At 42.0% G+C, this 12,953-nt stretch overlaps 2 protein-coding genes across 2 annotated transcripts; one reads left to right on the top strand and one right to left on the bottom strand.

Moving 5' to 3' along the window:
• Positions 1-147: 147 nt before the first annotated feature.
• On the bottom strand, positions 148-3,055 carry LOC139200178 (claudin-4-like). The gene is made up of 2 exons (XM_070829414.1): positions 2,474-3,055; positions 148-791 (listed from the first exon to the last, which is right to left on the bottom strand). The coding sequence occupies exons 1-2, from the start codon at positions 2,970-2,972 to the stop codon at positions 148-150; spliced, it is 1,143 nt and encodes a 380-aa protein (XP_070685515.1). The 5' UTR covers positions 2,973-3,055.
• A 7,495-nt stretch (positions 3,056-10,550) lies between these two features.
• Positions 10,551-11,219, top strand: LOC139199633 (claudin-4-like). Its single transcript, XM_070828704.1, has one exon. The coding sequence runs from the start codon at positions 10,551-10,553 to the stop codon at positions 11,217-11,219; it is 669 nt and encodes a 222-aa protein (XP_070684805.1).
• Positions 11,220-12,953: the final 1,734 nt, after the last annotated feature.

The following is a 12,953-nucleotide window of genomic DNA, read 5'->3' on the forward strand; positions in this document are numbered from 1 at the left end:
TAAACATAACATTTCAGAAACTTGAGGGTGATATCTATTACCTAAACATTTTGCACCATTCACCTGTAGTGTCTCTTTACTCAGTAGTCATTTCTCTCTGTTTCATTCCCGTGATGCCAAGAGTTCATGATGGAAGTGCTGACCCTCCTATACATATTCTCTTGATGTGGACATCGACTTCACAGGCGTGAATTTGGGCACGTAGTGGGGGTGTTGGTGTTTGGGCGGGCAGTTCCAACACAGTAGCCCCCCTCCCATCAGCAGGAGAGCAGCAGCCGCCCAGCCGATATACAGCGCCGCTCCTAACTCATATCTCTGGGCTTCGATCATCAATGGGTTGTAGAAGTTTCTGACAATGGTGTTGGCAGACCAGGAGACTGGAATGAGACAGAGCAACCCTGAGACGATGAACAAAACTCCAGCCAGGATGCAAGCCTTCGATTTGGATCGCTCGTCCTCGATGCAGTTGGTGCATTTCCCTCCGGCGATGGACAAGATCACTCCAAAAATCCCAGTCAGGATGGAGATGATGATCATGGCGCGAGCGGCCTGCAGGTCCTGGGGCAGAGCCAGCATGGAGTCATACACCTTACACTGCATCTGGCCTGTACTCTGCACCACACAGTTCATCCACAAGCCCTGCCAGATGGTCTGAGCTGTGATGATGTTGGCTCCTATGAAAGCAGTGACCTTCCACATGGGCAAGGCGCACACCACGATGGCCATGAACCAGCCAATCACAGCCATCGATATACCAATCATCTGAATCCCCTGAGAAACCATTTTGCCGACTTTGTTCGCCACGCATTGAAATCCGACGAGCAAGACAAGTGGGATGATGTGAGCTTGTATTTATAGTGAGAAGAAGGGACACAGACATGAGGGTGTGCGATACCACACTCCTCAGCTCCTATTGGCTGTGAAGAGTTTACACACAAACAGAGGTGACCTTTACTATCGCTGACCTGCCAGAATCCAAAGCTCCAAGGTCAGAAACAAACAGAGGAAAAATCATTTCCCCGTCCATCAACCTTTTATTCTCTAATTGATGAAGGTATAAAAGGAAAAAAGTTTGGCTACTGCACATAATTAAGGAAAAATAAAAAAACGAGGCTTCTTCTGAAATCACACCGTTACAAACCTTCAGTCACGATATGACACATGAGAAACTGACCCACTTTTCCCAAAAGATGTTTAATTTAAGTCTTTGTTTGTGAACACTATGTGGTAAATAAGGACAACTGGATACAACTACTAAATTGTGGATTCATTTTTCAAGTCTGAACCAGAATAAACGCCAGAAACACAGGTGATCTTTAAAGTGGATCAAAAGCAAAGCTTAAAAACATTTCATCTCTAACATTGTGACAGCTGAAGGTGATAAAAGTATTGTTACCTTGGTATTTTCACATGATTGTATGTGAGACAAACTGCAGGAAGTGTTATTTTGTTCACAGCGAGGGGCAGTGTTGCACAGATAATATCTAATAAAATGTGAGTTTCCTGTAAGAAAAACAAATCTAAGTGCTTCTCACAATCATGAGGGTTCTAGAAAAAGTCTAATTTATGTTTGTATTAGATGTGCGTATAATCTGGAGAGTATTTTGTTGTTGTTTTCATCATTATTCTGTATTATAGAGAAGTAGTTATTCATATGCATTCATACATATTTATGTTTACAATCTAGCTTTACATTCTAGGAACATTTAGGGAAACAGATTTTTTCAGGTTAGGTGAATTAGATAAATTGACTAAATGTAGAATTTTGTTTTACTTTTCTAAAACATTGATCATTGTTTTTAGTTATTAATCAGCTAAAATCTATGTGCAGTGTATAGCAGAACCCCACCTCATGTCTTTTTTTCTGAAGCCTCCATTTTAGCATAAGAGGAAGCCACTTTACCAACATGTGCATAAAATCTGAGGGAACATAGGAAACATGATAATGTTGATAAAAAAAATCTTTATTTACAGTTTCAGACAGTCACGTAAACAGTAATACACAATAAAAGCCACAAATGGATGAAAACTTAAGGAAAATTTATGTTGAAAAATTTATAAACATCAACATCAGCAACATATGTTGCATCATATGTAGTATTTTGTCGCTCAGTCCACATAAGCAGTTGTTTGGGTGTGGCGCACCTGTCTTTATCTTGGCATCAATAAAACTAATCCTGAAGTGCTGTAGCTCAACATAAAAGCATCAAACTAAACTGTGACCACAACAAAATCCCTGTGAAATGTAAATCAAACTTATTGTGGCAATATGAATCAATCTCATGGACCACAAGGCATTTAGCAGTCTGTTTTTAGTCTCTTGGGCTTGTCATTTCGTTTTCCTCTCCTCAGACGTAGTCCTTGGGTCCAGTTGAACGGGCAGCTGAGTACTTTGCAGAGTAGTTATCCTTGGGTGGGCAGTTGGCACAGAGGAGTGCACCACCAATGATGAGGAGGGCCGAGGCCCCCCAGCCGATGAAGAGTGCGGCTCCGAGCTCCCTTTTCTGAGAGCTCATCATTACCGGGTTGTAGAAGTCCCTTATGATAGTGTTGGCCGTCCAGCACACGGGGATGAGGCACAGAACACCAGCAATGATGAAGATCACACCAGATGCCACGCCGATTTTGGCCTTGGAGCTCTCATCCGACACACAGTTGGTGCATTTGCCCCCGGCGATGGCCAGGAGGACGGCGAGGATGCCAATCAGGATGGAGATGATCATGAGGGCGCGGGCAGCCTGGAGATCCCTGGCGAGGGCCAGCATGGAGTCGTAAACCTTGCACTGCATCTGGCCTGTGCTCTGGACCACACAGCTCATCCAGATGCCCTCCCAGTTGATCTGAGCAGTCACAATGTTCTGACCGATGAAGGCTGTCACTTTCCATTGGGGCAGCGCGCAGGCGATAATGGTCCCAATCCAGCCAATAATGCACAGGGCAATGCCCACTATCTGAAGGCCGGCCGACACCATGTCTCCTCAGGAGGATTCTTGTAGAGTTGTCCAAAAAAAAGAGCTCCAAAAGCTGTGTCTCTAGAAGTCAATGAAGTCTCGCTTGAGTTATCCCCAAGAGTACATGTTTGGGCAAGGTTGGAGCAGGTCTTTTATACTCTTAACTCGGGAGGGGACACACTGTCACACAGAGCTGTGACGTGATGACTCCCCCCACCTCCCCACTCCCAGCCGTGGGCATGTGTCATCATGTCAGTTTTTGTACCAGTGAAATAATCATTGCAGGTGGAATAGCCACACTGTGACTCAGAGGCATTGAGGTCGGTTAAGCAGACAAAAAAACACCATCAGACACACCCTCAAAAAGTGCCGTTGGCCATTAGGAAGCTTTTTTCGGGTCTGTTTTTCTCTTGTATTTACTGTGGTAACTGTTGTCATGTGAAAACATACAAAATGTATGAAAAAGCTTTGTTTGAATATGGTTGCTTTGCATTTTTTTAGTTCATCAAAGTAGTTCTCCCAGATCGAAAGATCTAGTTGTGCATAGTATTTCACCTGTGATTAAAACAAGAGATAAAGCAAAGAGGCTGATTTCTAACCTCTGATGTAACACACTCATTTAAGTTACTTTAAGTCTGTCATTAACATTTTGAGCTGAAAAAAAGCCTTTAATAAAAAAAAAAGGAAGTCTCAAGTTTTGATTTTTTTCTTTCTTTTTGTCAGGATCTTGCTAGTTTGCTGATGGTGTCTGTTAATCGTTGACTCTGATCTTTTCAGCTGTGGGAGTTTCAGTTTCAAACAATGACAGAACACACAAACTTCTTTTGTCCACAGTTACTCAGTCAAATAGACTGAAAATGTATAAATACAGTGCATAAGAATATGTTCCCTTCCATACTTCTCTATTTCCTAGTTTTATAAATAATTCATTTAATTAATTACTTTTTGGCTTTTTTTTTTGCAGCTAATCTAAAACAAAATCATACAAACCACTGATGTCACAAATAGAAACGCACCATAATTACTTTGATAAACTATTAAGTACAGAATCCAGCTGGTGGGGTAAACGCTCAGACCATTCTGATATTAATTACTCCCAGTATCCTATTTATTGCAAGTATCAGTTTAGTACATATCACATCCTATTCTACGTACACAAATAAGTACTTCATATGAGCATGCATGAGCAGAAAAGATGTAGTGTAGTAAAAAAAAGAAGACAGATCAACGCTGACCTTGCAGTGATGTCAGCCCGTAAAGGCTAAGAGGTTGCAGCCTTCTCCTATAGGTTGTCTTGGGACAAATATGTGCACTCTGCAGTCCAGGGGTCCCACTTGGTTTATCGATAGTTTTCCACAGCGGTGAGACGACGGCAGGAGGGAGATGTTGGGGAAATGGCAAACAGTACGCCAAGTGATTCCAGTTGACTGTTGCTAAAAGAGGGAATAGTGAGAGGGGGCAAAGAGCGGCAGAGAGAGAATCAGATTGTTTCAGAAATGAATAGAGGTAGTGTTTAAGAGCCAAAACTGCCGTTAGGACTATAATGCCTCTATTTTATCCAAGGTAGGATCATTAAAGCTACTTCGGCCTGGCTATGGAGATTGGGTTCCACACGCAAGGAAGCAGGCAGGAATTTCCACAATTAAGAATCTGAGGAGAGATGGTTTCAGGGTGAGATTAGTCCTGATGTGCAGGTCCTGATAGGCCTCAGAAAGGCCACAATCACATCTCATGTTTTTGTTAAATTCCCATTATGTAAACAAGGAACTAACACACATTCAGCAGCACTGTATCTCAATAATAATATGTGGATGCTTGTTTTTTTAATCAGACTGATATTAAAATGAAGTCATGCTAAATGTAGATGGCAGTGAGAAACTTTTGAAGGTTAAAGGTGTGAATAGTGTCAAAATTAGTATTTGGGTTTTGTTGAGGTAATTAATGGAAAAAAAACTACTCACAAAAAGTTAGGGATATTCGACTTTCAGGTGAAATATATGGAAAATGTAAAAAGTGAATGCTACAGTGATATTATATCATGAAAGTAGGGCATTTAAGTAGAAGCATGCAATGGTAGTTTTATTCATCTTAAACAATTTATTGAAAGAAAATCTAACAACAGTGGTAGGTATACCACAACAAAACATGTTCAGTGTCTCAATAAATTGGGACGTGGCCAAAGGACGTTCACTCCTCTCCTTTCTGTGACTCTTCCAGTCTCTGTATCACTGTTCCAACCTCCTGATGACACTCTGTGACCCTCTAAGCTCAGTGAACACCTCCGTCTGAGGACTTCCTGTTTGAAGCCTCCAGTGTTGAGGTGCTGCTGATCAACTGTTAGGTGTCGTCTTGGTCTCATGATGTCAGAATGTGAACAGCAGGATGAGGAGGACTGTTTAAATACCAATTCTAACTGAAGCAGGAAATGTATTGGTGGATTCATGGATCAAACCTGTTGTGAATGTTGCTGTTAAGCTTCTTGTTAGAGAACAGCAACTGGTGCAGAAAGTACTGAGACACTGAACAGTTGGACATGTGCATTCAAAGGTTTAGAGAAGGTCACATTAAGTTCACCTGGAAAGGTTAGAATGCATTTTAGGTTCATCCTGAGATTTCACCTGAAAGCTGAATATCCCTAACTTTTTGTGAGTAGTGTATAATGAAGACCTCAAGTTTCCTCAATCAGACAACTGCAGAAGTGAACAGTAAGAATTTTGCAGCAGCAGGTGAAAGACTCGACTCCTGCAGCCGTGAGAAAATGCCAGAGGGAGCCGAAGAGACAAGTGTTAGCAGGTAGTCTGAGGCAAGCCCAGACTTCACAGTAACGGCTGCCTCTGGATCCCATTCAAGAGTCCAACCCTTCAGTTTAACTAGCTGGGCTATTATCATGCATATCAACACAAAGTTACACATGCGGTACATTCAAGGGCTGTGTTTACATGTTTTTGATGAAGGGGCCCACACTCGACAAGGAGCCCATGAGATCTGCCTTCCTTTTCATTCACCATATATTTGAATGTTTTGATTCATTTTCACATTGTTGTTGTTTTCCTTCTTCTGTAAGACATACGACATATTTCAAAAACCAGATTTATTATCTTGCAGTGGTTCTGCTGCTTCACTGTACCCCTCTGTTCTAGTGACATTGTGCTGTTCCTCTCTGGTTTGGGGTTTTTGGTAATTTAATCTCTCAAATTAATTTGAAAACTCAGTGAAAGACTGAAACACATGATCAAAAAATGCTTAATAATCAATTTATTTTGACATAAATGAGTGACATGTTGTATATTTGATGTTGATCAGTCTGTGTGTGCGTTTGGTGTTTTAAGTTGTGTAGTGTGTAAGTTACTAGACTGTATTTTAAGTCCAACAATGTGATATAATGAGGGGACTTGGCCCTGGCTCTCCATCAAAATAGTAATATTTTGTGATGTAAAAGGGCTAGTCCCTAGTTACACTGTTTTAGTTTTTCCAGAGATAGATGGTTTCATGTATCAGAGAGGGAAATATGTGTGTGTATCTGTACAGGTGTCTGTATTTGGCGTGTGATGTCATCACAGCGAGCCCTGAGGCCATTGTTGACAGGTACAGTCACAGTTTCAGTGGGTAATTTAAGCGCAGCAGGTATCTTTGTGGGATCTTCAGTGAGTCATGCGTGTTCAGACATGACACACGATCACATGACAAAAGCAGGAACCTGAAATCTGCAGACGGGATGAAAGAGATTTCCAGAAAAGTTTTATAGATGATCTGGTAGAATCTTTTCATATCAAACACAATGGCTCAGATCCTAAAGACTGGTTTTTTTTGTCATGTTGATGATGTAGGACTCATCTTGATGCTGAGCTCAGCTGATGTTTGTTGTTAAGTTAGAGTGTCAGGTAAATGTGTGAAAGTCAGGTAGTGTATATATCATAGTCACATGTCAGGAGCACGTGGGGGACAAGTTCAGTTCTTCTTTAGTGCGTACTGTTAGCAGAAGCATTACATGTTCTGGCCTCTGAACAAAACACAGGAACAACATTTACTTCCTTTTTACTAATCAGTTGTGTCATATGATCTTCCAGTCATTAGATCACATTATATAGGCTTCAGTTATTGTACTTTATATATATATCAGTGCTGAAACACATACAATAACACCAAAAATCTACAGAAAAAAAGAGAGTTTTGTAATAGTTTTTATCAATAAGGAAAGTGTACTGTGAAGAAACAACCTGCAGCTGACTCCAGTAACTCACAGAAACCGGTCAGACTCGCTCTCCCTCCCACAACAGGTGAATATTTAGCAATATGCTCTGCAAGTGGCTACATGTATATTTCCAGGGGATGGTCTAATGAAGTGGCTGCACCTGCAGTACATATGGTGGACTCCCTGAATAATGGCCACGTTTGGTGTGGTTAGAAACATCACAAAATGATCTGTTACTCAGAGATAAAGCTCTGTGGAGGTCTACTGTAGACATCTGTTGCATCCAGCAAACAACACGTGATAATAAAGGATGACTGTCGCTAAAGAGACGGTGACTTCCAGTCGACTGAAACTAACTCTGGTGAATTTGAAATTTAAATGCATTGTTGGATGAATGCCTGTCTCTTATAAAATCATAAGAAAGTGCAAACAAAATTGCCTTCAGGAGAGTTAATGTAACTCAGCATGCCATTCCTCACTTCTCCACATATACTTTAAAGGCATATGTTTTTTACTATCTAAATCTAGTGCATAATCAGCTGTAAGCAAAACAAGATCCTTGAAGCTAAATATGAAGGTATAATGAAAGTTAAAATCTTACAGCAACACAGAGCCAGATGCAAAGATGTAATACAGTGTAATATTTCTTAAGTGCTTTACTATAAATCTGTACTTTTTTCACAAAGTCAAGTGAAAAGAGTGTTGCAAGAGTCAAGATAAGATGAAACTAAACTGTGTTTTAGTGTCAGACTGAGTAAAATATTGTTTGACCAACGTTAACATGATTTATTGGTGTGTTTTGAAACTTAAGTAATCAATTGGCCATAGCAACGCCCAAACGTCTTGCCTCAGGCTAAATCTGTGTTGCCTAAGATTCAGGTTTAAGTGCTGTTCAGCGTACTCCAGAGTTACTACACAGTTACTACGTGAGATACTTCTGTTATACATGTTTCACAATAATGACTGCTGTGAAGTAACAGTACTGTCAGAGTGGAGCAGTTATGTGTTGCTTGTTTTATACATTTTTCACCAGTTACAGTGAGAGAGTTAGTTACTGGGGTGTTGGCCAGGTGTGAAAACCAATCCCTGGTTAAGCGCTGCCGTATAAAGGTTTAAAACCCGAGTGCGCCTGTGCCTCCACGGCCTCGTCCTCTACCCAAGTGGACAAATTAACCAATCACGGCTGCTGTTATTGTTCAAGCTGCATCTGGTTTTATCTGACTTCATCTGCACCATGGTATGAACACAGGCTGTTTGGGGTTCCAAGACACAAAAATATCTTTTTTCCTGAAAGTAGAAACTCCCTAAAACCGAGCACAGCTAGTGCCTAGGGACTGCTGCCAGCTGCACATTAAATCCACAGGCAGAAAACTACATTTGACTCATGCATTGAATCGTGTGTCGGGCACAGAAATAGCTGAGGGTTGAATAAAATTTGCGATAAAGTTTAGAAATTTCTTCGACAATCACATCCCTTGAAGCAGCAGTGCTTTTATCATCATATAAAAAGACTTCTCAAACTAAAATTGTCAAAATTATGAAATCATTATACACACACGTGATGCATTTGACAAAACTAATTCTAGCAATGTCAGATAAAAACAGACAAACAGATAATGAAAATAAAATAAAAATAGAAACTCAAGTACACAACTAAAATCAGGATAAATTCTCTGGTAAGTATGCTTTAAGGGGCTGCTGATTTTTGTGTGGGTAAACACTAAAACTGTTTTGATCTGATTTCAGAAATGCACACATTAATCCATTATAACAGCATTTTAACAGACACCAGCAAAATCCTAATGAAGGGCGTTCTCTGCAGCAGTGGCGCCCCCTGCCTGTAAAAACAAACACTTACAGTAAAATGGACTTTCACAGTTACAACCTCTTGGCAGGACTGTGGTGAGTCTCTCAAGTCGAACCCACACTCAAAATCAGGTGGTCGTTTCTGACCTTCCTCTATGATGACTAAGCTGAAAGTAATGCAAAAATCGTAATTACATAATTTACCAATTAAATAGTTCAAAGGCAAAGGCTCCTGTCAAGTGTGTCTGTGTTTGTGTGGGAGGATAAGTGTGTGTGTGTGTGTGTGTGTGTGTGTGTGTGTGTGTGTGTGTGTGTGTGTGTGTGTGTGTGTGTGGAGGGGGTTGACCAGAAGATAGCAGAGATACTCATCCTGACCGCTGATCCCAGGTGACCTCTGTTAATTAGAGGAAAGCTCATGATGATGAGGAGTTCGTCTGTCAGCCGACCTCAGCAGCCCTGTTGTCCATCAAACAACAAGACATTTAGAAGATTCTCCCGCCCGTCGAGCTATTCTTTGACTCACTCGGCGTTCAGCATGACAAAAGGGATGATGTTTTCAAGAGAGCAGATTATTTCTGGGCCTCTCGCAGCTTGTTTTTGCTTAAATGTCCAGTCTGTGCATTTTCAGCTTCATATGAAATACAAGATCACTGTGACTTTAGCTCTTTTTTGGATAAATAGACTCGGTCTCTGTCCTCTAAGGTTCTCAAAAATGATCATATACATTTACTGAAGGAATTAGTTCCACAGACGGCCTGTTTGCTGTTGCAGTAGTGTTGTCTGCTTATGTCTGCTTATAGACTGGCTGATAATCTCAGTGCATTTTAGTTTATTTAGATATTTAACCATTTTTACCATTTTAAGAAAAGCACCTGAAGCGTGGCCACTGACAATGAGGCCTGTTTACTCAAACCCAGAGGGTTTTTTCCCCTCTGAGGAGGGATTACGTAGCTGACCAACAAAAAACAAGGCCCGTCATTGTTGCTCTTTTTTCCTTGCCCAGAGATCTCATTCAGGTGGTGATTCAGCATTTTTCTTCAAGGTTGTCACGTGTCAGATACATACTCTTTCTTAAATTCTACAGACTGAAAAGTATAAGTATCTTTCATGGTATACTACAATCAGAACTGAGTAAATAAATGATTGATGCTGATTGATAAATTGATGACGTGTGAAGCACCATCCACCATTTGTATGTAATATCTTTACTGTTATCCAACACTCTACAGGTATTTTCTCTCTGAAAACAAAGTATGTTTACTGATTTACACACTTTCCCCATGCGGCACCAATTCCATTTTAATGCAATTTTGTATGAAATATCAAAGTATCCTCATGTGCATGTGTAGTTTGAAGGTAAACATGATGCCACGTTAAGCTGACTCCACCTTCAGTCGTCTAAGCTGTATAAAGAAGGTAGAATCTGATTCTCCCTCTCTCTTTCTCTCTCACTAAAAGTCTTACGCAGGACTTTGAGCCAACGGGATCCGATATCGCCTTCATCTCAGGAGGGTTGAGTCTGCGGACACAGAGGGCCTTCTATCCCACTGAGCCCTGGAAGAGACTCTTGTTCAGCTCCTTCTGCATCCCCAGCTCCAACTATGTACTCCGCAGGCTTGGAGATCCTCGGGATGATCCTGGCCGTGGCCGGCTGGCTGGGGGTAATGGTGACCTGCGGCCTGCCCATGTGGCGAGTGGCCGCCTACATCGGTCAGAACATTGTCATCTCCCAGGTGATCTGGGAAGGTTTATGGATGAACTGTTCGGTGCAGAGCACAGGCCAGATGCACTGCAAGGTGCACGACTCCATGCTTGGGTTGCCAGTGGACCTGCAGGCGGCTCGCGCCCTGGTCATTGTCTCCATGGTGCTGTGCATTGTGGGCATCGGTCTGTCAGTGGCTGGTGCCAAGTGCACCAACTGCAGCCGAGACGTGAGCAGTAAACCACGGCTGGTGGTGGCTGCTGGAGTAACCTTCGTGGTGGCTGGACTGCTGCTGCTGGTGGCGGTCTCGTGGACAGCGCACGCCATCGTCCTGGGCTTCTACGACCCAATGCTGGAGGAGACGGGGAAGAGGGAGTTTGGTAATGCTCTGTACTTTGGATGGGCTTCATCCTGCCTGCTCATCCTAGGGGGAGCCCTGCTCTGTTGCTCCTGCCCACCCATAGCGGCTACAGCGCCGAGTGGTGGCGGCTCCGTGCCTCCCCGGGTGGACTACTCACCTGTCAAGACCATGTCAGTCAATGGATACACCAGGAGGGACTATGTATGAACATGTGACAGATGAAGATACGACGACCAGTGTTAGCACATCTGTGCTCAGTAGGTGGATGTCTGGGGTTGAACATAAAGTATGAATCACTGATGCATGATGTGCTCTTGTTAAGACTGTTTTTCTGTAGCGGTGGGCATCTTATGTTGCTTTTAATATTTTAAACCATAAGCATTTTGCTTGTAGATTTTTTTCTAAGAAACACTAAGATGGTGTCTGATCTTAAATACACTCACAATGTCTATGCAGATTATTTCTGATTAAAGCAAGTTTCACAAGATTATGAATAAAAGAACAGAACTTGATGAAGAATTTACTCATCTTGGAGCCTTCTTCATTGTGAAGATACAGTTTGTAACTCTGCACCTTCATTCCACAGTGCCAGAAATTAATTCATTTTAAAATGATCACTGTGTCTGCATAGGTTCTTTGATATGCAAAAACAGGAGCAGACACCAGCTGTAGAGCTCAGCAGAGTCTGACCAATAAGAGCCGTACTGGTGCACGTCGGAATCAGGTATTTTATTTCAATGTAACTGGAAAGAAACAATGGGTGGCTTGTTTCTGAAGAACAGCTTATGCTTCCCTTCCACTGTAGCCTGTTCTCCATTTGCAAGACTGAAACTGAGTCAGAGATAAAAGTCTCCATCTGCAGGGGGATGTAACCTGCACTGTAACTGAGTCCAAACTGAGCAACAAAGACCCTATTGATCAGGTGGTTTGCAACTGTTTACCTTCCTCCCCAGGTGGGACTCGCTTGAATAAAAGCTTATCTAAATGCTAACAGGGTCACTTGAAATTTTCAGAAATCTAAATAGCAAACCAAAAGCAGGTGCTGTAGAAAAGAAATGCCTCATTTGTTGTAGAAACTTGGTGAGACCTCAACAGCACAGCAGCAAAGGCAAAGACACATTTATTTACAGAGCACCATTCAGACACAAGGCAATGCAAAGTGCTTTAGCAGGTAGAGGGTGGGCCTTTAGAGGTCAGCCAACATGTGACAGGTGCTTTGGCAAACCTTGTTTTAATGTCAGACTGCTAGAATCTTTAACAACTTCAGTCACACAATATCAAGCATGTGTATCATATTATTACGATAGTGTATCCAAGATACACAGACTGGCACAACACTTCACTACTCTTAGTTCATAAGCAACACTTCCAAAGAAAAAGAATTACATACCCAGGCTGAAAACATTTCTTGCTGTCTTAACTTTCTTTGGCTTAGAGCAGCAGGGTTAATGGTCAAGCGGATAAGTCTCTATTTATGCTGAAAACTCCCTTTGAGTGACCACAGACCCTGTTGATAGGATTGTGTTACTGAGTCCAGCTGTGCAGTCATGTGTTAATGGGAAAGTGCAACAGCCCGGTCAGAGATAAACCCAAAAAGCAATAACTACTGTAAAAGCAACAGCTCCCACTCCAAACAAGTTGCAACAAAACACAACGGCCATGATATTGTTGCAGAAACACTGTACAAGTTAGGTGTGCACGAGCACATCATCACCTCATGACAAAGAGAGCGACTGTCAGGGTTGGCGGTGTTAATGCCCTCAACCAATCATCAGAGACGTTTGCAACGCACGCCGTGTTTAAAGACAAACTCATGACTACAGAAACTGCATCACATCGGTAAAGCACTCTCTCTCCCTCATCGATCTCTTTATTTTAACTACTGAAGGTTGAGTGTGGCACATGCAAATGTTAAACTAAGGTTGTAACCTGTGATGCACT

This window comes from Pempheris klunzingeri, chromosome 4, assembly GCF_042242105.1.
Source record: "Pempheris klunzingeri isolate RE-2024b chromosome 4, fPemKlu1.hap1, whole genome shotgun sequence".
Taxonomy (NCBI): Eukaryota; Metazoa; Chordata; class Actinopteri; order Acropomatiformes; family Pempheridae; genus Pempheris; species Pempheris klunzingeri.